Source organism: Rhinoraja longicauda, chromosome 7, assembly GCF_053455715.1.
Source record: "Rhinoraja longicauda isolate Sanriku21f chromosome 7, sRhiLon1.1, whole genome shotgun sequence".
In the NCBI taxonomy this organism is placed as follows: domain Eukaryota; kingdom Metazoa; phylum Chordata; class Chondrichthyes; order Rajiformes; family Arhynchobatidae; genus Rhinoraja; species Rhinoraja longicauda.
The window spans coordinates 70,413,617-70,438,722 of record NC_135959.1 but is presented as its reverse complement, the minus strand read 5'-3'; the positions used below and the strand labels follow the sequence as shown (position 1 = coordinate 70,438,722).

Below are 25,106 nucleotides of genomic sequence, written 5' to 3'. Positions count from 1 at the left end.
GGATTTTTTTGCAAATAGACAGAGGTTTAAGAAAATGGATTGCTCATTGCAAATTTTCTCTGCACCCGAAGGTGAAATTCCACCAAGTTACAATGCAAAACGCTGTATGTTTTTGGAGCAAAATGCAACATCTGGTAATTTAGGAATTTTGGGAATGGGATTGTTCACAAGCATTCGAGAGAGGGAATAGGCATTTAGGAATGGGTAACATTTCGGGTCGAGTACCTTCTTCAGACTGAGGAAGGGTCACCTCAGTCTGGAGAGGGTCTTGACCCAAAACATCACCCATTCCTTCTATCCAGAGATGCTGCCTGTCCCCCTGTGTTACTCCAGCATTTTGTGTCTATCTTCGGTGTAAACAAGCATCTGCAGTCCATTCCCATACAGAGGATAGGCATTTGCTGACCTATACTTGTTACTTGTGCAATCCTGATTTGTGATGAGCCTTCCAAAACATGGCCAATTTGGGTTGTGTCAAGGAACCCGCTCATAATGTTAACTAATGTGAAGCAGGAAGAAACCACTATCTATTCCCCATCATTCCACACCCACCCCTCCACTACCTGTGCTATTTTGAATTACTTGTAGCCTTGTTGAGCATTGTTGGAGTTATGCAGAGGTATCGTGTCGTGGTACACCAGTCATTGAAAGTAGGCATGCAGGTGCAGCAGGCAGTGAAGAAAGCGAATGGTATGTTAGCATTCATAGCGAGGGGATTTGAGTATAGGAGCAGGGAGGTTCTGCTGCAGTTGTACAGGGCATTGGTGAGACCACACCTGGAGTATTGTGTACAGTTTTGGTCTCCTAATCTGAGGAAAGACATTCTTGCCATAGAGGGAGTACAGAGAAGGTTCACCAGATTGATTCCTGGGATGGCAGGACTTTCATATGAAGAAAGACTGGATAGACTCGGCTTGTACTCGCTGGAATTTAGAAGATTGAGGGGGGATCTTATAGAAACTTACAAAATTCTTAAGGGGTTGGACAGGCTAGATGCAGGAAGATTGTTCCCGATGTTGGGGAAGTCCAGAACAAGGGGTCACAGTTTAAGGATAAGGGGGAAATCTTTTAGGACCGAGATGAGAAAGTTTTTTTTCACACAGAGAGTGGTGAATCTGTGGAATTCTCTGCCACAGAAGGTAGTTGAGGCCAGTTCATTGGCTATATTTAAGAGGGAGTTAGATGTGGCCCTTGTGGCTAAAGGGATCAGGGGGTATGGAGAGAAGGCAGGTATGGGATACTGAGTTGGATGATCAGCCATGATCATATTGAATGACGGTGCAGGCTCGAAGGGCCGAATGGCCTACTCCTGCACCTATTTTCTATGTTTCTATGTATCAACCTTGTCTTGTGTCAGGTAAAGATGTGACGAGAGGGAGCAAGGGGGGAAAGGTTAAAGGAGTCATGAACAGGAGGCCCCATCCAGGGAAGGCATTCTGTCAGCAGTTCACATATCTACACTTAACTGAGGAGCAGTGACCCAGGAGACCACTCTTTACTAAGAAGGTGAACAGAGAGCCAGCTCTCAGAGAACAGCTGAAACCACAGAGATGTCCATTCACCCTGCCAGTTACACAGTGCCCTTCACTTTCATTGCATTATGAGATCGTTGATCCATCACATAAATCACAGACACACTGTTCATTGGGAGAGTGTTCTGAAGGGAGGAGTGGAAACCTATGCATGGGCATAAGCTCCACCAAGGTTTGCAGAGCAAAAATCTTCATGCACAACTGCTGTAGTCATCTGCTTGGATCCAGATGTAACTCTATCGCCCAATTGACCTACAGCTCCATTCATAGGTTGAAGATGCCAATGTGTAGAACCCAGGGAGCTGGTGTGACTCCTTTTTCCACATTCAACTTCTTGTTCTCCCAATTTGTTTCCTCTTCCATGCCACCCAGAGTAGCGAGCATCTCAACAATTCAGAGGCATGAATCTAAACTCTAAATTGCAAATTTATAAGGCAAGTGCCGCAAGTAAAACAGATGTAGAAGTGAATGGGAAAAGTGTGTCTTTTGTGGATTGGAAAATCATTTCCACAAATAGTGCACATTAAAGAGGACATCAGAAGTTGAGGATGCAAGATGAACCTGTCGGTTGTGATACAGGGTTGGATTCATAGAAACATAGACATAGAAACATAGAAAATAGGTGCAGGAGTAGGTCATTCGGCCCTTCGAGCCTGCACCGCCATTCAATATGATCATGGCTGATCATCCAGCTCAGTAGCCTGTACCTGCCTTCTCTCCATACCCCCTGATCCCTTTAGCAAAAAGGGCCACATCTAACTCCCTCTTAAATATAGCCAATGAACTGGCCGCAACTACCTTCTGTGGCAGAGAATTCCACAGACTCACCACTCTCTGTGTGAAGAAATGTTTTCTCATCTCGGTCCTAAAAGACTTCCCCCTTATCCTTAAGCTGTGACCCCTGGTTCTGGACTCCCCTAACATTGGGAACAATCTTCCCGCATCTAGCCTCTCCAACCCCTTAAGAATTTTATATGTTTCTATAAGATCCCCCCTCAGTCTTCTAAATTCCAGCGAGTACAAGCCCAGTCTATCCAGTCTTTCCTCATATGCAAGTCCCGCCATCCCAGGGATTAATCTGGTGAACCTTCTCTGTACTCCCTCTAAGGCAAGAACGTCTTTCCTCAGGTTAGGAGACCAAAACTGCACACAATACTCCAGGTGCGGTCACACCAAGGCCCTGTACAACTGCAGCAGAACCTCCCTGCTCCTAAACTCAAATCCTCTTGCTATGAATGCCAACATACCATTCGCTTTCTTCACTGCCTGCTGCACCTGCATGCTTGCTTTCAATGACTGGTGCACCATGACACCCAGGTCACGTTGCATCTCCCCTTCTCCCAATCGGTCACCATTCAGGTAATACTCTGCTTTCCTGTTCTTGCCGCCAAAGTGGATAACCTCACATTTATCCACATTATATTGCATCTGCCATGCATTTGCCCACTCGCCTAATCTATCCAAGTCACTCTGCAGCCTCCTAGCATCCTCCTCGCAGCTAACACTGCCACCCAGCTTCGTGTCATCCGCAAACTTAGAGATGTTGCATTCAATTCCCTCGTCCAAATCATTAATATACACTGTAAATAACTGGGGTCCCAGCACTGAGCCTTGCGGTACCCCACTAGTCACTGCCTGCCATTCCGAAAAGGACCCGTTTATTCCTACTCTTTGCTTCCTGTCCGCCAACCAATTTTCTATCCACCTCAAAACTGAACCCTCAATACCGTGTGCTTTAAGTTTGTACACCAATCTCCTACGTGGGACCTTGTCGAAGGCCTTCTGAAAGTCCAGATATAACACATCGACTGGTTCTCCCTTATCCACTCTACTAGTTACATCCTCGAAAAATTCTATAAGATTCGTCAGACATGATTTGCCTTTGGTAAATCCATTCTGACTTTGTCCGATGATTTCACCACTTTCCAAATGTGATGCTATCACATCTTTAATAACTGACTCTAGCATTTTCCCCACTACCGATGTTAGGCTAACTGGTCTATAATTCCCCGTTTTCTCTTTCCCTCCCTTTTTAAAAAGGTACCAATGGGCAACAATGTACCTAGATGCTGAACAAGGTCAATTCTGTTGAAGGATCAACCATGCCATGTATTTACATCAAGCGGTTGACACAAGGGCAAAATAACTTTTCAATTTGGCATTGGAGGATCACACCATGAAGCAAACCATCAGTATGAGAGAAACCATCTATTGCTGTGTTATCAATGTGCCACAAGACTACACTGAGTTCTGCTGGACGATCCCTTCTGATGTCATGGACCGAAAGAACCAAGAGACAAAAGAAACAGATTTCACTTCCAGGAAATGAAATCCATTTACTAATTCCCAGATTTAGATTTTAGATTTAGAGATCTTGCTTTGGTGGGTGGATCACTCAGATGAGGCAAGAACTTGCATGGGTAGTTATTGAACCACGACACCAGGAAGATACCAAATACATCAAGTCAAGTTAAGCTTATTTGTCACATACACATACACGATGTGCAGTGAAATGAAAGTGGCAATGCCTGCGGATTGAGCAAAGAAAATTACAATTACAGCATATAAATTAAAATTAATACAGAAAAGAAAATTTAGTCCCTGGAGTTATAATAGTTAACAGTCCTGATGGCCGGTGGGAAGAAACTCCGTCTCATCCTCTCTGATTTCACAGCGTGACAGCGGAGGGGTTTGCCTGACCGTAGCAGCTGGAACAGTCCGTTGCTGGGGTGGTAGGGGTCCCTCATAATCTTGCTTGCTCTTGATCTGCACCTCCTGATGTATAGGTCCTGCAGGGGGGCGAGTGTAGTTCCCATGGCACAAACATAGAAAATGACAGACCAGGGAGATTGCTTCAAAGTAGAGTTGTAGAAGATTACTTCACTAGACATATCACTGAAGAATATGCAAGTATCTTTTGCAGCATAGGCAATCTAGAAAGTAAATGCCATCATGGTTTAGATGGGATGAAACTGCCAGTAGTAAATGGCTTAGGAGTGTTCTTGTTGGTTTTAAGGAGAAATTTAAAGCTAAGTTGGAGAGACTGACGAAGGCAGAGAGTGTGATCCCAGTTGATAGACTAACCCTCAGTGTACAGGCTGGTTTGTGTTGAGAGGTCAAGTAGCAAGCTGAGAATTTGCCTGAATCCAAGAAACTTAATTGAGTTGTACCGATTACCCATTACCCTGTCAAGATGATAAATGTTGTCTTGCCATGAGACAGTGGGGCTCCATTTTTGTGAGATACAAAGAAGGGGTTCTGGCTCAAGGAGGAGACATTGTATGCATCCATTTCAACCTGCCTTTTTATAAATGCTGTTGGAAAAGAAGGCCACACAATACAGGAGAAATTCAGCAAAGACCTCCAGCAGCACTCTGGGATCTCAGCAGGGTAAAGACTATGACAGATAACATATTGGTCTTTCAATAAAGAGAAACCATGACTGAGGGTCCTGATGAGGGGAGGATCAGGGTCCTCATCACCAGGGTTGAACTAAAGCCAGGTTCAGCAAAACCTATAGCGATAAAGAAGGTGCTACGTCTGATGGATGTTGAAGGATTTTAATATTTCCTGGGATTCATTAACAATAGACAATAGACAATAGACAATAGGTGCAGGAGTAGGCCATTCAGCCCTTCGAGCCAGCACCGCCATTCAATGCAATCATGGCTGATCACTCTCAATCAGTACCCCGTTCCTGCCTTCTCCCCATACCCCCTCACTCCGCTATCCTTAAGAGCTCTATCCAGCTCTCTCTTGAAAGCATCCAACGAACTGGCCTCCACTGCCTTCTGAGGCAGAGAATTCCACACCTTCACCACTCTCTGACTGAAAAAGTTCTTCCTCATCTCCGTTCTAAATGGCCTACCCCTTATTCTTAAACTGTGGCCCCTTGTTCTGGACTCCCCCAACATTGGGAACATGTTTCCTGCCTCTAATGTGTCCAATCCCCTAATTATCTTATATGTTTCAATAAGATCCCCCCTCATCCTTCTAAATTCCAGTGTATACAAGCCCAATCGCTCCAGCCTTTCAACATACTACCCATACAAGTTCCTACCTCATCTGAAAGACCCACTAATGCTTCTGGGAATTTGGAAATGGGGCTTACAATTTTTTTCGCTGCGAGATGCTGAATGCTTGTGCTACCATTTATGGGCACCAAGCACTTTACTTTAAGGCCTGTAATTGACAGCTAGCCTTAACGGAAACTACTTCAGACACCAAGCAGTATGTACCAATGCTAAGGCCAGTAACAGTGCACCAGCAATAGGACATTACTGCAATCAAAGGTAGACACAAAATACTGGAGTAACTCAGCGGGTCAGGCAGCATCTCAGGACGGAAGGAATGGGGGATGTTTCGGGTCGAGGGTCTCGACCCGAAATGTCCCCCATTCCCTCTCTCCAGAGATGCTGCCTGTCCCGCTGAGTTACTCCAGCATTTTGTGTCCACCTTCGATTTAAACCAACATCTGCAGTTCTTTCCTACACAATTACTACAATCATGCTGATGGGAAATGACCTAAGAGCATAAACCTTCTACGTGACCTCCACTGCAGCATCCTGTGGTGGACTAATTGCCCATTTTGCATCCTAGGCTTCTTCGGCCGTCCGATCTAATTTTGCCCCCAATATTTTACTGAGATATATCTCCAACAGTAACTGAATTTTATAATAAGTGTATATTGAGTGTGAAAACTGACAACCCAACCGACAAACAACTTCCTTGTCTTAAACCTTATCAAGGATGGTAAGGTCATTGAATATAAACCTTCGTTATAACATTTTTAAATATATGTGCACAACAGATTACGTTAAATTGCAGCACTGTTCCACTGCTGCTGAACAAAGTAAAGCATGTGTCACCTCCTCTCTCTACAGCAGGGCGTCTTCATTCTTGCCCTCCACACCTCGTTTCCCCGGAACCTGCCCATTTAACCGCGTGCTGTGGTCTTCACCACCAAAGGGTTGACTCGTTCTTTCACTCGGGCGGCACGGTGGCGCAGCGGTAGAGTTGCTGCCTTACTGCAAATGCAGCGCCGGAGACTCAGGTTCGATCCCGACTACGGGCGCCGTCTGTACGGAGTTTGTACGTTCTCCCCGTGACCTGCGTGGGTTTTCTCCGAGATCTTCGGTTTCCTCCCACACTCCAAAGACGTAGAGGTATGTAGGTTAATTGGCTGGGTAAATGTAAAAATTGTCCCTAGTGGGTGTAGGATAGTGTTAGTGTGCGGGGATCGCTGGGCGGCGCGGACCCGGTGGGAGGAAGATTGCTGCAAGTTTGCATGCTATAATGGGCTACAAAGTGAAGTCCAGCAATATCGGTGGCAACAATGGACCCCTCCCCAATGAGCTCAATGCATTCTTTGCTCACTTTGAGGGTCGTGGGTTCACATCATCTGTTTCAACAGCCTCAGTGTGTGCCTGTACCCATGGTCACTGTCGCAGATGTCAATTCAGCCATCCTGAGAATGAACGTGCAGACAGCAACTGGCCCGGATGGTGTTCCATGCTGAATCCTCAGGACCTGCGTGGATCAGATTTTTTTAGATTTAGAGATACAGCACGGAAACAGGCCCTTCGGCCCACCGGGTCCGCGCCGCCCAGCGATCCCCGCACATTAACACTATCCTACACACACTAGGGACAATTTTAAAAAAACATTTGCCCAGCCAATTAACCTACATACCTGTACGTCTTTGGAGTGTGGGAGGAAACCGAAGATCTCGGAGAAAACCCACGCAGGTCACGGGGAGAACGTACAAACTCCGTACAGACGGCGCCCGTAGTCAGGATCGAACCTGAGTCTCCGGCGCTGCATTCGCTGTAAGGCAGCAACTCTACCGTTGCGCAGCTGGCAGGAACATTCACAGATATCTGTAACCTCTCCAACCTCATTCCTGAGGTTCCCAACTGCTTCAAGAAGACCACTATCACCCTAGAGCCAAAGAAAAGCAAGGTAGCATGCTAAATGCGTACCGTGAAAGTGGCTCTGATATTCGCCATCATGAAATGCTTCGAGAGGCTGGTCACGGCACACATTATCTCCAGCCCCCCACACTGCAGTTCGACAATCGTTGCAATAGGGCTGTGGCAGACATCACCTGCAGGCCTTACACTCATCTCCGGAACATCGGAAGAACAAGGACACCCACGTCAGACTCCCATTTATTGACCACAGATCTGCTTTCAACACCTATAATCCCAACAAAACTCACCTCCAGACTCCTGAACCAAGGAGTCAGCACCCCAGTCGGCAACTGGATCCTCGACTTGCTGACCCGTAGTCCACAATCAGTGAGGACAGTTGACAAAACATGCCCCATGACAATTCTCAACATTGGTGGGCCTTGAAAATGTGTTCTCAGCCCTTTACTAAACTCCCAAAATGCACTCATGACTCTGTGGCCAAATTCTGATCTAACTCCTTTTACAAGTTTGCAGATGGCACTACTGTTGTGGGCTGGACTCACAAAATGACAAGACAGAGCACTGGAAGGAGACGGAGAGCTGTTGTCAAGAGTAACATGTTGTCAAGACAACAATCTCTCCCTTAATGCCACCGAGATGAACAGGCTGGCTATTGACTTCACAAAGTGAGGTGTACACACCCTAGTCAGCATCCATTGTGCCCGGGAAAGCAGCCAACAAAATCAAGGACCATTTTCACTCTCTCATTCCCAATTTTACCCTTTCCTCTCGGGAAGAAGATACAAAAGCATGATAAAATTCCCAGGGAATTCCATCAGTTACTCTCTAGAGTTATGAAGCTGCTCAGCAGGACACCTCTAAATTCAACATATTTAATATTTGATGAAATGTATACAGTCATTTTGTTATAGAGGTGGAGTCATGGGGTGTAAACAAGCCATTTGTCAATGCTGAAGAAAATGTCTAACTGAGCTCATTGTGGCAGCGTGTTCCATACATCCATCATCCTTTGTCCAATAAAGTTGCCCCTCAGGCCTCTTTTAAATCATTCTTCATGTTAAAGTTATGCCCTCTAATTTAATACTCCCCTATGTTTCTAAGCAGAGGCAGTCTGCGACTTAGAACCTGCAGGGAATGGTGTTTCCATGCAAATATTATTTGATTGGTGTGTATTACTACCATAGTTGCTGTATGCAAGTCAATCAATCATACAAGGTAGACACAAAATGCTGGAGTAACTCAGCGGGTCAGGCATAATTTCCGGAGAGTAGGAATGGGTGACATTGCGGGTCGAGACCCTTCTTCAGACTGAGAGTCAGGGGAAAGAAAGACGAGAGATATAGACGGTGATGTAGAAAGATATAGAACAAATGAATAAAAGATATGCAAAAAAGTGACGATAATAAAGGAAACAGGCCATTGTTAGCAGTTTGGTTGCTAGGTGAGAACGGGAAGCTGATGCGACTTGGGTGGGGGAGAAATGGAGAGAGAGAGGGAATGCTGGGGTTACTCGAAGTAGAGAAATCAAGATTCATACCACTGTAAGCTGCCCAAGCAAAATATGAGATGCCGTTCCTCCAATTTGCGTTTAGCCTCACTCTGACAGTGGAGGAGACCGAGGACAGAAAGGTCAGTGTGGGAATGGGATGGGGAATTAAAGTGTTTGGCAACCGGGAGATCAGGTAGTCCAGGCAGGACCGAGCGAAGGTGTGCAGCGAAACAATCCACACAGGGTACACTATATTACGTGAACATATCGAAAGAATGTTCTGCCAAACTTTCCTGGATTTATAACTTTGTAACTTTATAAGTCTGTGTTGGTTTAATTTACCAAAATACAATACCTCATACTTATCTGCGTAAAATCCATCTGCCATTCCTTGACACACTTCTCTAGTTCATTCAGATTCTGTTGCAACTAGGTTAATTCCCGGAATGGCGGGACTGTCATATGTTGAAAGACTGGAGCGACTAGACTTGTATACACTGGAATTTAGAAGGATGAGAGGAAATCTTATCGAAACATATAAGATTATTAAGGGGTTGGACACGTTAGAGGCAGGAAACATGTTCCCAATGTTGGGGGAGTCCAGAACAAGGGGCCACAGTTTAAGAATAAGGGGTAGGCCAATTAGAACGGAGATGAAGAAAAACTTTTTCAGTCAGAGAGTTGTGAATCTGTGGAATTCTCTGCCTCAAAAGGCAGTGGAGGCCAATTCTCTGAATGTATTCAAGAGAGAGCTAGATAGAGCTCTTAAGGATAGCGGAGTCAGTGGGTATGGGGAGAAGGCAGGAACGGGGTACTGATTGAGAATGATCAGCCATGATCACATTGAATGGCGGTGCTGGCTCGAAGGGCCGAATGGCCTCCTCCTGCACCTATTGTCTATTGTCTAATCTTAGTGTAAGAAAATAACTGCAGATGCCGGTACAAATCGAAGGTATTTATTCACAAAATGCTGGAGTAACTCAGCAGGTCTTAGTTCTTCTTAGTTCTTCTGCAATGTCTACTACACAGTCAATTTACCTGTCATCTGTCATAACTTATTGACCATGTTAACAACATTGTCATCTAAATCATTAACGTAGATAACAAACAACAATGGACCCGGCACCAATCCCTGCAGCACAGCCCTGTGGTCACATGCCTCCAATCTGAATAACAACCCTCCACTACCACCTGGTATTTATTCACAAAATGCTGGAGTAACTCAGCAGGTCAGGCAGCATCTCGCAGACCGAGATGCTGCCTGACCTGCTGAGTTACTCCAGCATTTTGTGAATAAATACCTTCGATTTGTACCAGCACCTGCAGTTATTTTCTTATATACTCCACTACCACCTTCTCATTGCCCCACCAAGTCAATTTTATAGCTAATTGGCAAGTTCATCCTGGGTTGGATTAGCCTATCACGCAGGTCCTTGTTAAAGAGCATGTATAGTATCTATCACCCTGCCTGGACAATCCTCTCTGTCATCCCTTCAAAAACTCACATTTATAAGGCACAATTTTCCTATGAGCAAAGCCTCGTTGGCCATCCCTAATATTCCTTGCTTCTCCAAATGTAGGTAGACCCTGCCTCCTGGAACTCTGTCCAGTCACTTTCCCACCACTGACCTCAGGCCCACTGGCCAGTAGTTCCCAGGCTGCTGCTTGCCTTAAATAATGACAAAAGATGGTATGCAGAAATGCGTAGTTGTATCCCAAAAGCCACTTATAATCTGAGAAATAAATATGATTTCTTTTTGAAACTTTGGAACCCATTCACTTTAAAACCAGGATTAAGAATTGGAAATATTTAATTTTAGGATTTTTTGATACCCCTAAAAAGAATTTAAGAAGAAATTAGCCGGAAGTGTTTCCTTCTTGTCTCCAGGTTTCCTTCTTTCTTCTTTCTTTCTTTCTTTCCTTTTTTAATTTTTTTAATTTCTTTATCTTTCTTCTTCTCCTTTTTCCTCTTTTTTCTAACTGGGGGGTGGGGGGTGGGGGGAGGGGGGTTGTGGGTGGGGAGATAATACAGAACAATACAGGTATAATCGAATTTAAAATGTATAATCGAATTTATAATGTAGGTACCATCGCGTACTATGAGTTTATACATGTATTTGTTTTGTTAAAATTTAAATAAAATTTAAAAAAAATAATAATAATAATGACACTCCTTCAGTCTCCTTCAGTCTCTGGTACCTGACTACAGACGTTGCAAATATCTCTGTAATCCCTGAGTCCCTGTAATTACTTCCGCAGCTTTTCACAATGTCTTCAGTGAAAAGCTTTGTTTTTCATGCTATAAAATCAAATCAGATATTGTTATACCTAAATGTAATCAAGCAAAGCTCAAGTAAAATAGATAGCGTGAAAGGAAAGATATAGAGTGCAGAATATAGGTTTCAGCATTGTAGTACAACAGTTCTAGTGGCAAAGTCCAATGTCTGCAATGAGGCGGAAGAGAATTGTATTGTTTCCCAGCTTATGGAAGGACCATTCAGAAGCCTGTTAACAGAGGGGAAGAAGCTATTCCCGAATCTGGTGGTCCTACGGGATCATCAGGCAGAGGGGGTGATTGGGGTGGGACGTCTATGATTATGTTGGCTGCTTACATGAGGCAGTGTGAAGTGTAGATGGAGTCATTGGTCTGTGTGATGGACTGGGCTACTTCTACAATTCTCTGTAATTTCTTGAGGTTTTGGGCAGAGCTGATCCCAAACCGAGCTGTGATGCGACCTGACATTGATGCTTTCTAAGGTGCATCTGCAGAAGTTTATGTGGCATTGGAGACGTGCTGAATTTCCAGTCTCCTGAGGAATCAGTGCCATTGGTCTGTCTTTTTGGCTGTCGCCCTAATGTGTTTAGTCAACGACCGGTTGTTGGTAACGCTAAGGAACTTGAAGATCCCAACCATTCCTACTTCAGCGCCATCGGTGCTGATTAGGCAATGTACTCCACCACACTTTGTCTGGTTGATAACTAACTCCCTCATCCTGATGACTTTGAGGGTGAGGTTGTGTCCAGACACCATTCTAAGTTCCAAATTCTCCTTCTAAGTTCTCGATCTCCTGGCCATCTTGTCATTGTTTGTGATCTGGTGGTGTCACCTGCAAATTTGGAGATTTGCGCTAGAGCTAAATTTGGCTGCAGAGTTGTGAGTTATAGGTAACAGAGTAGGGGACTGAGAATACCTCCTTGCGGGGCACTGGTGTTGAGAATTATTGCAGAGGAGGTGTGGTCACCTCTCTCCATTGATTGTGGTTCGTGGGTCAGAAAGTTGAGGATGCAGTGGCAGAGGGGGATGCTGACTCCTCGGTCTTCCACTTGTATTGGATTCGCTAATCCTTAACCATTTAAATGCTAAATGTAAACTTAATTTTGTATTTGTGTACACAATACATTCATTATTCCTTGGTGTGGATCTGAAGTATCAATCTTTGTCATACTAATTTGTCTGACTTGTTTCTATTGAATCATCTTCAGCATAGTTTCTATGTAATGGAAGGTGATACCTTTCTAAGGTATGGTGGAGCCAGCTTAACAGAGCCCATATGATGACAATTGATTTGATGTAACATTAAACAGTATGGTTCAGTTTGCTGTGTACAATATTCTAAATACAAAATTATTTTGATATGTGTACTTTGATTGCCCTGCATACAGTAACTATAGATGGAAGCACACCAATCAAATAATATTTGCATGGAAACACTACCACCTGCAGGTTCTAAGTGACAGACTACCTCAGTTTAGAAACATAAGGCGTTTTCATCATTGCTTCTCGGTCCAAATCCTCGAATTGCCGACCCAATTAATCTAAGGGACTGCAGTAGTTTATGGAGGTGGCTCATTACTGCCTTCTCAAAGCCAATCAGGGCTATAACTTACAGCCTCGCCAGCAATGCTCACAGCTTGTAAATGAATAGAGTATGGCGAGTCCGAAACTTGCTAGTTGTAGACGAAGTTTATTGCAGCCGCAATACACGAATACAGAATCAAAACAACAAGTTACAGGACAACCAATATAAACTTACTGTCTTCCTTGAAGACTTCGCCGAACTGGCTAAATCGGGCGCCAAACGCGCACCTGACATCGCTGGCCAATCAGCGATGTCGTTTGCTGGACCAATCCTCATGGTCGCGTTCCCACGTGACCTCGCTGGCCAATCCGAGGGTTCGACGACCTGGACCATTCTCTATGGTCGCTACATGACCCCCCCCAGAACCCGAGGTGCGGAACCTAGCAGGGAGCCGGATTTCGCGACCATAACGAGTACGGAGAGGGACAGCCTGAACCACAGGAGCCGGAGGTTCCGGACTTGGTGGAACAGCCGGAACGGGAGGTTCTGGAGGAACTACCGGAACGGGGGGTCCTGGAGGAACTGCCGAAACGGGGGGTCCTAGGGGAACTGCCGAAACTGGAGGTCCCGGAGGAACTGTCGGAATGGGGGTTTGTGGACTGGGCGGAACTAACGGAGGTCGGCCTCTTCTAGGGGTTTGACCGACCAGGACTGGTTGATCTGGGTCCAAATGGGCAGGTTTGAGCCGGGACACCGAGACGAGTTCACTCTTGCCGCCCATGTCTAAGGTGAAAGTAGCCGTTCCCTTACGTAAAACCCGAAACGGCCCTTGATAGACCCTCTGCAACGGGGCGCGATGGGCATCTTTACGCAAAAAAACAAACTCACAGTCCTTCAGGGAAGACGGTTCATGTACCATGGGACACCCATGACGTGAAGTCGGCACTGGAGCCAGGGAGCCCACCCGTTCCCGGAGAGCTGCTAACGCTGATGGGACTGTAGGGAGCAGGGCTGAAGTGTCCGGAAACAGATCTCCAGGTACTCGAAGGGTCGAGCCATATACCAGCTCTGCGGACGACGCACCGAGATCTGGCTTAGGAGCCGTCCGGATGCCCAACAGAACCCAAGGGAGTTGGTCTACCCAGTCTGGGCTTTCAAGCCTTGCACTGAGGGACGCCTTAAGTTGGCGGTGGAACCTTTCTACGAGTCCATTTGCCTGGGGGTGATATGCAGTTGTGGGTTGCAATTTGGACCCGTACAGTTCCGCCAGCGCGGCTCAGAGGGACGAAGTGAACTGTGGTCCACTGTCAGTTGTAATAACTGCCGGGACCCCGAAACGAGCTACCCAGTGAAGGGCCAAAGTCCTAGCACAAGACGCTGACGAGATATCACACAATGGGAAAGCCTCTGGCCACCGGGTGAACCGATCCACCACCGTGAGGAGGTGGGTGTAGCCCCGGGAGGAAGGCAAAGGCCCGACCAAATCCACGTGGATGTGGAAAAAACGAAAAGCCGGGACTTCGAAATCCTGTACGGGGGGCTGGACGTGGCGCTGGACCTTAGCGGTCTGACAGGGCACGCAGGAACGTGCCCATCCCGCTACCTGTTTCCGCAGGCCATGCCAGACAAACCTCGCTGCCACCAAGGCAGAGGTGGAGCGGATGGACGGGTGTGCCAGCCCATGAATGGCATCGAAAACCCGGCGCTGAAGGGAGGGCGGTACTACCGGCCTGGGGCGAGGAAGAGAAACATCGCACCAGACTTTCGTGCCCTCCGACCCACAAGCTACCTGGGCCAACTTCAATCCCGAAGTGGTGGACTGGTACGTCGAAACGGTATCCGCCAGGAGCTGTGCCTCCGCGAGCTCCTGGGGATCCACTTCGCAGTCCACCGCCGAAATAGGGGGAAAAGCAGGTCTAGACAGGGCGTCAGCAACGGCATTCAGCTTACCCGCGATATGACGGACATCTGTGGTAAATTCTGAGATAGCAGTCAGGTGCCGCTGCTGGCGGGCCGACCATGGGTCAGACAATTTCAAAAAAGCAAATGTTAATGGCTTGTGGTCCGTAAATGCCACAAATGGGCGGCCCTCAAGGAAATACCTGAAATGACGGACAGCTAAATGGAGAGCTAGAAGCTCTCGGTCAAATGCGCTATATTTCAGCTCGGCCGAATTTAGTTGCCGGCTGAAAAACGCTAAAGGCTGCCAACGGCCACCAACCTGCTGCTCCAGAACCCCGCCCACCGCCACGTCAGAGGCGTCAACCGTCAGGGCCGTGGGGGCGGAGGGGCTCGGATGGACCAGCATGGTGGCGTCTGCCAAGGCTGCCTTAGCTGCCGTAAAAGCCGACTCTGCGGCCGGGGACCACAACAACTCTACCGGATTACCTGCAAGGCATTGGAAAAGTGGGCGCAGGACTCGCGCCGCCGCCGGAACGAATCTATGGTAGAAATTAACCATGCCTACGAACTCCTGCAGCCCTTTTACTGTGGTAGGCCTGGGGAAAGCCCGGATAGCCTCCACCTTCTCTGGCAAAGGGACAGCGCCGGCCGAGGTAATTCTGTGACCTAGAAAATCGAGGGCAGGCAGTCCGAATTGACATTTGGAGGGTTGAATAATGAGCCCGTGGTCTTGGAGCCGCTGGAACACGGTCCGCAAATGGGCCTGGTGTTCTTGCACTGAGGGGCTGGCTACCAGGATGTCGTCTAAATAAATAAACACAAAAGGTAAACCCCTGCCCACGCGGTCCATCAGTCGCTGGAAAGCCTGTGCCGCGTTCTTTAAACCGAAAGGCATACGCAACCATTCAAACAACCCGAACGGAGTAATAGTTGCAGTTTTTTGTATGTCCTCCGGTCGCACCGGAATCTGATGGTATCCTCGCACCAAATCGATTTTGGAAAACACCACCGCTCCTTCCAGTCCAGATGAAAAGTCCTGTAGGTGCGGTATGGGGTAGCGATCAGCCGTGGTGACAGCATTGAGACGCCGATAATCGCCACATGGCCTCCACCCCCCAGATGCCTTGGAGACCATGTGTAACGGCGAGGCCCACGGGCTGTCAGACTGACGAACAATTCCCATTTCCTCCATCTTCCTGAACTCCGCCCGTGCCACCACCAGTTTGTCTGGCGGTAGTCTCCTGGCCCGAGCGAAAACGAGAGGGCCTTCAGTGCGGATGTGATGGACTACACCGTGCTTAGCTGAAGGTGCGTCAAAACGTTGGACGAGCAGCTCTGGGAACTCTGCCAGAATCGCAGAATACGAGTCGGGGGCCGCGACGACGGCCTGGACAGTAGGGCTGGGCGAGGAGGCGATTGCCGGAGCGACGTGCTCGTCTTCAGCAGCGGGTCGGAGGTCGTTACCGCGGACATCAGGAACCAGTGAAAAAGCCCAGAGAAAATCTGCGCCCAGGATCGCTTGTTTGACGTCGGCTATGATGAATGGCCATTCGTACGTGCGGAGGCCTAAAGCAAGGGACATCTTCCGTGTGCCGAAAGTGCGAATTGGGCTGCCGTTAACCGCGATGAGAGTGGGACCTGTCTTACCCGATCTGGTTTCGAGGTCGGTCGGCGGCACTATGCTGACGATGGCTCCGGTGTCTACCAAAAATTCTGTGTCCGTGAATCGATCATGGACATAGAGGCGCCGGTTCTGGCCAATCGTAACTGCCCCTATGTACGATCGGCCGAGGCATTTCCCGCGAAGGTACAAGGCAAACGACAGTTGCGGGATTCGTTACCCCATCGTAGGTGATAATAGCACCAGCCGCGCTTGTGCGGATCTTTTTGGCGGGCTTTCGGGGAATTGGCGGGAGATGTGGCGCCATCTTTCCGTCGCTGTGGCGTGGTCACCGATGTCGAGACTTTGTTGATGGACTCACTGGCCTTGTTTTTTCCCGCTATGAGCGCGTCCGCTTTCGCTGCATATGCTTCGGGGTCCTTAAAAGAACAATCCGTAAGCAGCAGTCGGACATCCTCGGGAAGTTTCTCGCGGAATGCCTGTTCAAACATCGGGCAATCCGTATGCTCACCGGCTAGCACCATCATTTCAGCCATGCGGACGGAAGGCAGTTGGTCTCCAAGCTCCGGTAGGTGCAGAAGTTTTGCCGCACCACCATGCTTACTTAACCCGAAGGTTCGCAGTAATGCCTTCTTCATGGTTTCGTATTTGTCTTCCGCAGGTGAAGTTATGATAAACCGCATCATGCGCTTGGTTGTGTCCGGCGATAGGGCGCTGACGAGGTAGAAGTACTTCGTGGAATCGTCCGACACCTTCTTTATGTGGAATTGAGCCTCGGCGTGGATAAACCAAGCTTGCGGTGCGTACGTCCAAAATAACGGAAGATGAACGCCTGCCGCGCCTGACTCCGGTGTGCCCTGCTCGGTCATCGTCAACGAGGCGTCGGGTTCCTGCTCAGTTGGTGATCGTCCAGATCACGTTCGGGGTCACCAATATGGCGAGTCCGAAACTTGCTAGTTGTAGACGAAGTTTATTGCAGCCGCAATACACGAATACAGAATCAAAACAACAAGTTACAGGACAACCAATATAAACTTACTGTCTTCCTTGAAGACTTCGCCGAACTGGCTAAATCGGGCGCCAAACGCGCACCTGACATCGCTGGCCAATCAGCGATGTCGTTTGCTGGACCAATCCTCATGGTCGCGTTCCCACGTGACCTCGCTGGCCAATCCGAGGGTTCGACGACCTGGACCATTCTCTATGGTCGCTACAAGAGAAAATAATCCAGTTTTCCTCTTATTGTTTAATCACCCCAAGTTCACAGAGTTTCCACACACGTGTTGTGAGGATATGATAACTGCAATGATGTGCTTCATGTGGCCGACTGTTGCTGCTCTTTGCTGATCAATCATCGGCTCCCCTCGTCAGGACTCCCATTCACCTCGTGTGACGATGGACGGCAGATAAAAGATAACCTGCGTTACCTGGCACTCCTCTGAGAAACCTGGCATGACGCTGTGCCTGGGTTCGTAGAGGAAGAGAGGAGAAAGTGCCTTGATGGGTAATGCAAGCAAAGGCAAAGCAATCCTACAATGGAAGTTGAAATCCTTACTCGTACTCCACAAGGTGCAGCAAGAACAACACAGGGATTGAAAAGACTCCTCGGCTGAATGTTTTCCTGATCCCCAGCGGCCACCCATTCTCTATTTATTCACAAAATGCTGGAGTAACTCAGCAGGTCAGGCAGCATCTCAGGAGAGAAGGAATGGGTGACGTTTCGGGTCGAGACCCTTCTTCAGACTGATATCAGGGGGGGCAGGACAAAGGAAGGATATAGGTGGAGACAGGAAGATAGAGGGAGAACTGGGAAGGGGGAGGGGAAGAGTGGGGCAGCAGAACTATCTAAAGTTGGAGAAGTCAGGAAAAGACGTACAGGTATGTCTGTAGACGTACTGTACTCCAAAGACGTACAGGTATGTAGGTTAATTGACCGGGTAAATGTAAAAATTGTCCCTAGTGTGTGTAGGATAGTGTTAATGTGCGGGGATCGCTGGGCGGCGCGGACCCGGTGGGCCGAAGGGGCCTGTTTCCGCGCTGTATCTCTAAATCTAAAAAAAAAAAGGAAGGTAGTGCAGCCGTGGCTAACAAGGGAAATCAAGGATAGTATTAAAACAAAAGATGAAGCATGTAAATTAGCCAGAAAAAGTAGCATACCAGAGGACTGGGAGAAATTCAGATTCCAGCAGACGAGGACAAAAGGCTTAATTAGGAAAGGGAAAATAGATTATGAGAGAAAACTGGCAGGGAACATAGAAACTGACTGCAAAAGCTTTTATAGATATGTGAAGAGAAAAATATTATAAGAAAATAACTGCAGATGCTGGTACATATCGAAAGTATTTATTCACAAAATGCTGGAGTAATTCAGCAGGTCAGGCAGCATCTCGGGAGAGAAGGAATGGGTGACGTTTCGGGTCGAGACCCTTCTTCGGACTGATGTCAGGGGGGCGGGACAAAGGAAGGATATAGGTGGAGACAGGAAGATAGAGGGAGATCTGGGAAGGGGGAGGGGAAGAGAGGGTCAGAGGAACTATCTAAAGTTGGAGAAGTCAATGTTCATACCACTGGGCTGCAAGCTGCCCAAGCCAAATATGAGGTGCTGTTCCTCCAATTTCCGGTGGGCCTCACTATGGCACTGGAGGAGGCCCATGACAGAAAGGTCAGACTGGGAGTGGGAGGGGGAGTTGAAGTTCTCAGCCACCGGGAGATCAGGTTGGTTAAAGCGGACTGAGCGAAGGTGTTGAGCGAAACGATCGCTGAGCCTGCGTTTGGTTTCGCCGATGAAAAAAGAAGTTGACATCTAGAGCAGCGGATGCAATAGATGAGGTTGGAGGAGGTGCAGGTGAATCTCTGTCTCACCTGGAAAGACTGTTTGGGTCCTTGGATGGAGTTGAGGGGGGAGGTAAAAGGACAGGTGTTGCATCCTAACAGGTGTTAGGAGGAGGGGGAGTTCAACGAGATCTGGGTGTCCTAGTGCATCAGTCAATGAAAGGAAGCATGCAGGTTCAGCAGGCAGTGAAGAAAGCCAATGGAATGTTGGCCTTCGTAACAAGAGGAGTTGAGTATAGGAGCAAAGAGGTCCTTCTACAGTTGTACCGGGCCCTGGTGAGACCGCACCTGGAGTACTGTGTGCAGTTTTGGTCTCCAAATTTGAGGAAGGATATTCTTGCTATGGAGGGCGTGCAGCGTAGGTTCACTAGATTAATTCCCGGAATGGCGGGACTGTCGTATGTTGAAAGGCTGGAGCGATTGGGCTTGTATACACTGGAATTTAGAAGGATGAGGGGGGATCTTATTGAAACATATAAGATAATTAGGGGATTGGACACATTAGAGGCAGATAACATGTTCCCAATGTTGGGGGAGTCCAGAACAAGGGGCCACAGTTTGAGAATAAGGGGTAGGCCATTTAGAACGGAGATGAGGAAGAACTTTTTCAGTCAGAGGGTGGTGAAGGTGTGGAATTCTCTGCCTCAGAAGGCAGTGGAGGCCAGTTCGTTGGATGCTTTCAAGAGAGAGCTGGATAGAGCTCTTAAGGATAGCGGAGTGAGGGGGTATGGGGAGAAGGCAGGAACGGGGTACTGATTGATAGTGATCAGCCATGATCGCATTGAATGGCGGTGCTGGCTCGAAGGGCTGAATGGCCTACTCCTGCACCTATTGTATAAAATCTCCTGCAGTTGCTGGGGAAAGTGCCCGGGGATGGGGTGGTTTGGGTGGGAAGGGACGATTGGACCAGGGAGTTACGGAGGGAGCGGTCTCTGCGGAACGCAGAGAAGGGAGGGGATGGGAAGATGTGGCCAGTGGTCTATTTATGCCCCATTCTATTGTGAAATTCTACCAGAAATGTCTTGCACGCCCACATCTGCTTTACAATGGACATGGCCAGTGCTGATCATTGGTCCTTTGCGGCCTTTATTACCACGGCCACTAACAGAAAGTTGGCAGCTTCTTCCATGGTCTGGCTGCCAAGCTGACAGGCCTGAGGAAGGTGAAGAGAGAATTTCAAAATCCCAGTCCTGGAATATTCAAAATAGTGATAAATTGATTTTTGGAAATTAAGTGAACCTAAGGATGAGGGTCAGTGCAGGAAAGTGGTGCTGAAATAAAAGATTAGCTCTGAACTTCTTCAGGTTTTTAAAATTTTGAGAGGGACGGACAGAGTTGACGTGGGTAGGCTTTTCCCTTTGAGAGTGGGGAAGATTCCAACAAGGGGACATAGCTTCAGAATTGAGGGACAAAGGTTTAGGGGTAACATGAGGGGGAACTTCTTTACTCAGAGGGTTGTGGCTGTATGGAATGGGCTTCCGGTGGAAGTGGTGGAGGCTGGCTCGATTTTATTATTTAAGAGTAAATTGGATAGGTATATGGATAGGAGGGGATTGGAGGGTTATGGTCTGAGTGCAGGTAGATGAGACTAGGTCAGGGAGAATGGTCGGCGTGGACTGGTAGGGCCGGACAGGCCTGTTTCCATGCTGTAGTTGTTATATGTTATTGTTATATGTTAATGGTAGAGCAGGCATGTGGACCTGAACAGCCTGCTCTTCATTGTATTTCTCATGTTCTAATGCTCTCTGAGCCCACTCACTGTCTCCTGCACCCACCCTACCACATTCCTACCAAAATATGTAGAAGTAAATGGGAAAGACTGACGTGTGAGGGCAGAAGCGAGAGAATTGTCTAAAACCCCTTTGCAATAATTGGGGTGGCACAGTGGCCAGGTTCGATCCTGACCTCGGGTGCTGTGTGTGTGTGTGCGTGTGTGCGTGTGTGCGTGCGTGCGTGCCTGCATGCGTGCGTGTGTGTGGTGTGTGTGTGTGTGGAGTTTGCATGTTCTCCCTTGACCACTTGGGTTTCCTACAGGTGCTCCAGTTTCTTCCCACATCCCAAAGACGTGTGGGTTTGCAGGTTGATTGGCCTCTGTGAACTACCTGCAGTGTGTAGGGTGGATGTGAAAGTGTGATAACATGAACGGGTGATTGATGGTCAGTTCGCGCTTGGTGGACCGAAGGGCCTATTTCTAAGCTCTAAAAAAAACGATCGCATTTGCCTTGCTATTAACCTAGCCTATACATTTAAATCATCAATATTCTTTATGGAAGAAATAAGCTATGCAAAACGACAACATTCCCGAAATACCAGCCATAAACCTAAAACAGAACCTACAATATTTGTTTAACTGAGGCGATCAGATGTTGGAGACGCAGGTTGTAATATTTGAATGCAACTAAGTGCCTCCCAGTAACCATGTGCATGTCAGCGGGTCAGGGCTGGTAGGCCCTGGTAAATGGACACACCAAACTCATCTGGGATTCAGCGCTGTGAGGTTCCACAACCGACAATTCTAAGATATGTATCGGTAAAAATATGCGTGTACTTGGGCATTAAATAGTCATCTAATAGTTTAATTGTTTTAAATTTGTGTTTTCCAGAATGATTACAGAAAATTATCTATGCAATGCAAAGATTTTGTGGTTGGACTTCTAGACTTGTGCCGGATTACTGAAGAAGTGGAGGCCATTTTAAATGGAACTGTGGAGACTAATCCCAGCAGTAACGAACAATTTAAACCGAGCCTCAGTCGGCTAAAGTTAGCCATTAAGTATGAAGTCAAAAAGGTAAGATGTATTGCAGTGCAGTGCAAGACACCACAAAATATTTCCTTACACAAGCAACAGCTTCTGCACTTCTCCTGAATTTAATAGGTTTCTATAATGTAAGTTGTGTAATATTGCACCTCAGAAATCCTGAAAAACATATGATTAATAAAATCAATGAGATTATATTTAAAAGGTTGACTGATCAATGTTTAATGCTTCTAGAAACTCAATCTAGAAACCGAAACCATAGTTTATGTGCTCTAATTACAGACATGAATCGGCAATGAAAAACTTAATAAGAACGCCGAATGAAAAACAAAGCTATTGATGTGTATTAATATATTAGAGGAATATTTCTGAGAGGTTGAGTAGGCCATTTGTCCACAGCAAACCTCAATGCATCCAATTTTCATCTTGGGCATAGTTAGTGGAAAGCGGGTGTTTTCGTGGGCATTTTAGCAGTCGGCAGTGTATTTTGCAAAGGCGTACAGTTTGTGAACTTTACAGCGGACATGTGGTGGCCATTAGGTGTTGCAGTGAGCGCACATGGGGAGTGCATGCAGTAGTGGTATATAAAGAGGATATTGCATGGGGGCATGCAGAGGACAACTGGCATAAATCGTCCATTTTGGATAGTGGTGTTGCAGCGCCAAACAGCGAATAGTCAATGGATATTGCAACAACACATAGTGGATGATGCTTTGTGTCCATTGTAAGCTATTGATATTATGAGGGGCACACTGTTACTAGGGAAGGATTCTGTAGGGGTACTCATAGTTAATGGTCTGCCAGTATTGCAGTTTCATCATCCTGCGGCAAGGTGGCGCAGCGGTAGAGTTGCTGCCTTACAGCAAATGCAGCGCTGGAGACTCAGGTTCGATCCCGACTACGGGTGCTGTACTGTACGGAGTTTGTATGTTCTCCCCGTGACCTGCGTGGATTTTCTCCGAGATCTTCGGTTTCCTCCCACACTCCAAAGACGTACAGGTTTGTAGGTTAATTGGCTGGGCAAATGTAAAAATTGTCCCAAGTGGGTGCAGGATAGTGTTAATGTGCGGGGATCGCTGGGCAGCGCGGACCCGGTGGGCCGAAGGGCCCGTTTCTGCGCTATATCTCTAAATCTAAAAAAAAAATCCAAAAAAAATCCATTTGGTGGTGCGAGTGAGAGTGACTTTTTTTTCCTGATTGAATTGGATTGGCAACTGGCTTTTCTGCCAATCGTGCTCACAAAATCAAGTCTGGATCGTAAATCAGTCAAAGAAATCTGATTTCTATATGTAGATACACTCTTGTATTTTCTTGAGATCAACAACAGTAATACCCTCCAATGTTCAGCCCGCGACAATAGACAATAGACAATAGATAATAGGTGCAGGAGGAGACCATTCGGCCCTTCGAGCCAGCACCGCCATTCAATGTGATCATGGCTGATCATTCTCAATCAGTACCCCGTTCCTGCCTTCTCCCCATACCCCCTGACTCCGCTATCCTTAAGAGCTCTATCTAGCTCTCTCTTGAATGCATTCAGAGAATTGGCCTCCACTGCCTTCTGAGGCAGAGAATTCCACAGATTCACAACTCTCTGACTGAAAAAGTTTTTCCTCATCTCAGTTCTAAATGGCCTACCCCTTATTCCTAAACTGTGGCCCCTTGTTCTGGACTCCCCCAACATTGGGAACATGTTTCCTGCCTCTAACGTGTCCAACCCATTAATCTTATACGTTTCGATAAGATCTCCTCTCACCCTTTTAAATTCCAGTGTATACAAGCCTAGTCACTCCAGTCTTTCAACAAATGACAGTGCCGCCATTCCGGGAATTAACCTAGTAAACCTACGCTGCACGCCCTCAATACAAAGTGGCAGCATTCAGAACCAGGGAGCATGTCGTGCCCTGTGACTTGGAAAGGAAAACCTTCCACTGGATGTTGTGCTATAAACTGGGACTTGATTCAGTGACCCCAGCTCTCAGTTCTCAAGTAGTCCATGGGATCAGAGAACCGCAATTGGGGCCCACAATGTTTTTGTTCAGCTAACCGTGACAGAAAGGAAGCAGCTTTTTGAAGATGATATACCTCTGGCGAAGCCTGATCCTTCTCTGTCTGCATTAAATGAAAAATATTAACATATTAAAAATAAGTACAATAGTTGTGCATGTTTTTGATGATCTGTTTGTTATATACTCTTCATTTCATGTGTTCTTAGTGCCTCACTATTACATGTAGGAGAAAGTATTCATTTTAAGAGTATAGTTGTCATTTTTCTAAGAACCCTCCAACTCCTTAATCCCTCCTCTCTTTTGAAAACTACCTTCATCTTGATTATTGATTATTAATTGCTTGGTATATTAAGATACCTTGAGAGTCAGCTGAAATTTCGGAGGCAAGGAGCATGGATGTGTTGCCGAATATTGCCATACATATAACGTTATTCACCTGCATTTCCAAATGCAGTTTAGAATCCAGTGGAAATGTTAGCCGTTAAATTAGATTCTCAAAAATTGATTTTCTTTATATGTCACAAAAGCATCACTTAAATTGGTTGTAAACTTAAAAAATCCTCATCAACGAAAGTTTTCTGTAGTAAAATGTTTTTTTGTGATTAAAAATTCTGCCATTTTTATGATTTTATAAGATTATATCACTGACACATTTATCAACTCATTGTTTTGTGAAAAAGTAAGAACATTGCATTAGAAGTGCATCATATTGAAAAGATTAAACGTTTTTTCAGTTTCATTAACTATCTTCGCTTTGTTTTCTAACATCATATTGTTGTGCTTCTTTATTAAGTTTGTAGCTCATCCAAACTGTCAACAACAGCTTCTTTCTATCTGGTATGAAAACCTCTCAGGATTACGTCAACAGCCAACAGCAACCAAGTTTCTGCTAGTGCTTGGTGTAGCCTTTGGGCTGCCGTTCCTGGCCTTGTGCTATTGGATTGCTCCTGGCAGCAAGGTTAGTCATCATCAACTTCTAAAGCTCTTTCACATCAGTAAGGGGGGGGGGGGGGGGGTGGGAGGAGCAAACCCACCCAGCTGAGGGTAAATATCCTGGATTTATTGTCAATTAATGGTGCCCTTGGATACCTAACAAGTGATCCTAACCCCTTCTCACCTTCATGGTTTGCTGCTGATGGCTCCTGCTGGAGTAACTCAGCAGGTCAGGCAGCATCTCGGGAGAGAAGGAATGGGTGACGTTTCGAAGGGTCTCGACCCGAAACGTCACC

At 46.8% G+C, this 25,106-nt stretch overlaps 1 protein-coding gene across 1 annotated transcript in view; it reads left to right on the top strand.

Annotated features, from left to right (window-relative positions):
• LOC144595591 (short transient receptor potential channel 6-like) overlaps positions 1-25,106 on the top strand; it is a 104,690-nt gene that overhangs the window by 30,107 nt on the left and 49,477 nt on the right. Inside the window, exons 3-4 of the mRNA XM_078403157.1 lie at positions 21,713-21,898; positions 24,671-24,835. Of these exons, the coding sequence (XP_078259283.1) occupies positions 21,713-21,898; positions 24,671-24,835 (351 nt within the window). The remainder of the gene's footprint in view (positions 1-21,712; positions 21,899-24,670; positions 24,836-25,106) is intronic.